Source organism: Galeopterus variegatus, unplaced genomic scaffold, assembly GCF_000696425.1.
Source record: "Galeopterus variegatus unplaced genomic scaffold, G_variegatus-3.0.2 Scaffold45139, whole genome shotgun sequence".
In the NCBI taxonomy this organism is placed as follows: domain Eukaryota; kingdom Metazoa; phylum Chordata; class Mammalia; order Dermoptera; family Cynocephalidae; genus Galeopterus; species Galeopterus variegatus.
The window spans coordinates 1-2,091 of record NW_007771250.1 but is presented as its reverse complement, the minus strand read 5'-3'; the positions used below and the strand labels follow the sequence as shown (position 1 = coordinate 2,091).

The 2,091-nt window shown below is 60.1% G+C and overlaps 1 protein-coding gene across 1 annotated transcript in view; it reads right to left on the bottom strand.

The window, feature by feature from the left end:
* The window catches only part of LOC103584135 (immunoglobulin-like and fibronectin type III domain-containing protein 1), a gene marked incomplete at both ends in the record, with an annotated part of 5,355 nt that extends 3,293 nt beyond the window's left edge, over positions 1-2,062 (bottom strand). The window contains 2 exon segments of the mRNA XM_008565247.1: positions 14-1,689; positions 1,691-2,062. Coding sequence (XP_008563469.1) covers positions 14-1,689; positions 1,691-2,062 — 2,048 coding nt within the window.
* Positions 2,063-2,091: the final 29 nt, after the last annotated feature.

Sequence of the window (2,091 nt, the reverse complement as noted above, 5' to 3'; positions counted from 1 at the left end):
CCCATCCGCTGACCCCATTTCCCCAGAACCCCCGATGCCACTCCTGTAACCTGCCCCATCCGCTGACCCCATTTCCCCAGAACCCCCGATGCCACTCCTGTAACCTGCCCTGTCTGCTGACCCCATTTCCCCAGAACCCCCGATGCCACTCCTATAATCTGCCCCGTCCGCTGACCCCATCCCTCTGAGGCCCCCTGACCCATCTCTACAGCCAGCCTGACTCCCTGGCTCCACTCCCCCAGGCCCAAGATCCCTCGACCCTCCTCCATAAGCTGTTCTGCCCCCAGTTCCCTGAGGCCCTGGCATTTGTGACCCATCCTCATGACCCAGCACATTGCCAGACCCATAAGCCCACTGGCTCCCAGAACCAGCCCCAGCATGAGGAGCTAGTGCCTCAGGGTGCCTGGCATTGTCCCAATGCCCAGTTCCAGCTGCGGATGCCCTGGCACCAAGGTACCTGGTCCCGTCCCCATCCCCCGCTATGCCTTCTGCCCTCAGAGACCCAGGCTCCATGGTTCCTGGATGCCCAGATCCATCTTCACAGCCTCTTTCTCCAAAGGCCCCCAGCGCCCCTGAAGCGCGGAAGCCCCCGTCATCTCCAGTCTGACCCCGAGGCTTGATTCTTCCAGAGCCCCCTGCTCCTGCTTCCACGCGTTCCTCCCCAGCAGTTTCCACTGTTCTAGACGACTTGAGGCCACCTCTACCCACAAACCCCACTGTCCCAGGACCTCCTAGGTCATCATCAGAAGGATGTCCTCTCCCAGGGCCCATTTCCCCCTGGCCTCTGGATAATTCCCAATTCCCAGCTTCACCCACGGGCCATCCATCAGGGCCACCTGAGCCATTCTGGAGACTGGTCGCTCCAGGCCCCCTTCCTGCGGGCTCACAACCATCTTTGTTTCCAGACTGCATTCCCCCAGGCACCCCTGAGCCATGCCTGTAAGTACCCCCTTTCTCAGACTCTGTTTCCACAGGTGCCCTAGAGGTGACTCTACCAGCACAGTGACCAGAGCCCGTTTCTCCTGGCACCCCTGAGCCATCGCTATAACCAGCCCCTTTTTCAGGACCTTTTTCCCGGGAATAATTTAAGCCATCTCCATACCTAGGCTTCATCCTCCCCAGACCTCCTAAGCCATCCTTATGGCCCATGTCTCTTCTGGGTCCTTTTTCTCCAGAGTTCCCCAACCCATTCCAGAAATCTGGTTCAGACTCTGTTGCCCCAGGACCTCTTAATCCTTCTGTGTCTCCTCGTGTCCTCCCAGAGCCCTGAGCATCCAGCCCTGGAGACCCAATTAGCCTGTGGCTTCTGGCATCCACTCCCTGACCAGATTCTGTCGGCCCAGCCACCTGGGCACCAACCACACCCCCTTTCCCTCCACTGGACCCCAGCACTTCAGGCCCATGGTGGGCCCCTGTTTTTCTGAGGCTGGACCATGTGTCACCCCAAGGACCTGTGCTCTCAGACTGTGTTCTGCTGGGCCCCCCTGCTCCCCTCTGACTCTCTGTCCAGTCCTGGGAAGACTGGTGGCTGCTGGAACCATCCCTTGCCCTGCCCAAGGCCCCAGCTGTCTCCTGGCCATCCCTTCCCCTGAGCTCCTGTAAGCTGCCTTCCCAGTCCCTGGGACCTCCTGGGCCTCCAGGGCCTGTTTTGGAGCCTCTTCCCACAACAACAGATCCCCCCCGGCCCTTGGGCATCCGCCTCCTGCAGCGAGCCCTCAGCTTTGGCCCCAGAACTTCCACTGCCCTGGAGAAATTTTCTGGATATTGGTGATTCCTGGAAGTCCTTTCCTCCAGATGTCTGTCCTCCATACTCCCCCGGCCCCCTGTAGCCCCTGGCTTCCCCGTGATCAGTATCTCTACCTCCCTGAGAGCCCCAGGACTCAGGGCCCACACCTGCCTTGGACCTAGAACCTCTTCCTCCAGGAAAGTCCAGGGTGCCAGGACCTCCTACCCCACTGCTATCTCCAGCTCCCCCCAGGCCAGCCCTGCTACCCCACACTGCCCTTGCTGCTCTTCTCTCCCTTTCCCTGCTCAGACTGTCCCCTCCTTCCACCTCATCCAAATTATCACCCTGAGGAACATTCTCCTTCC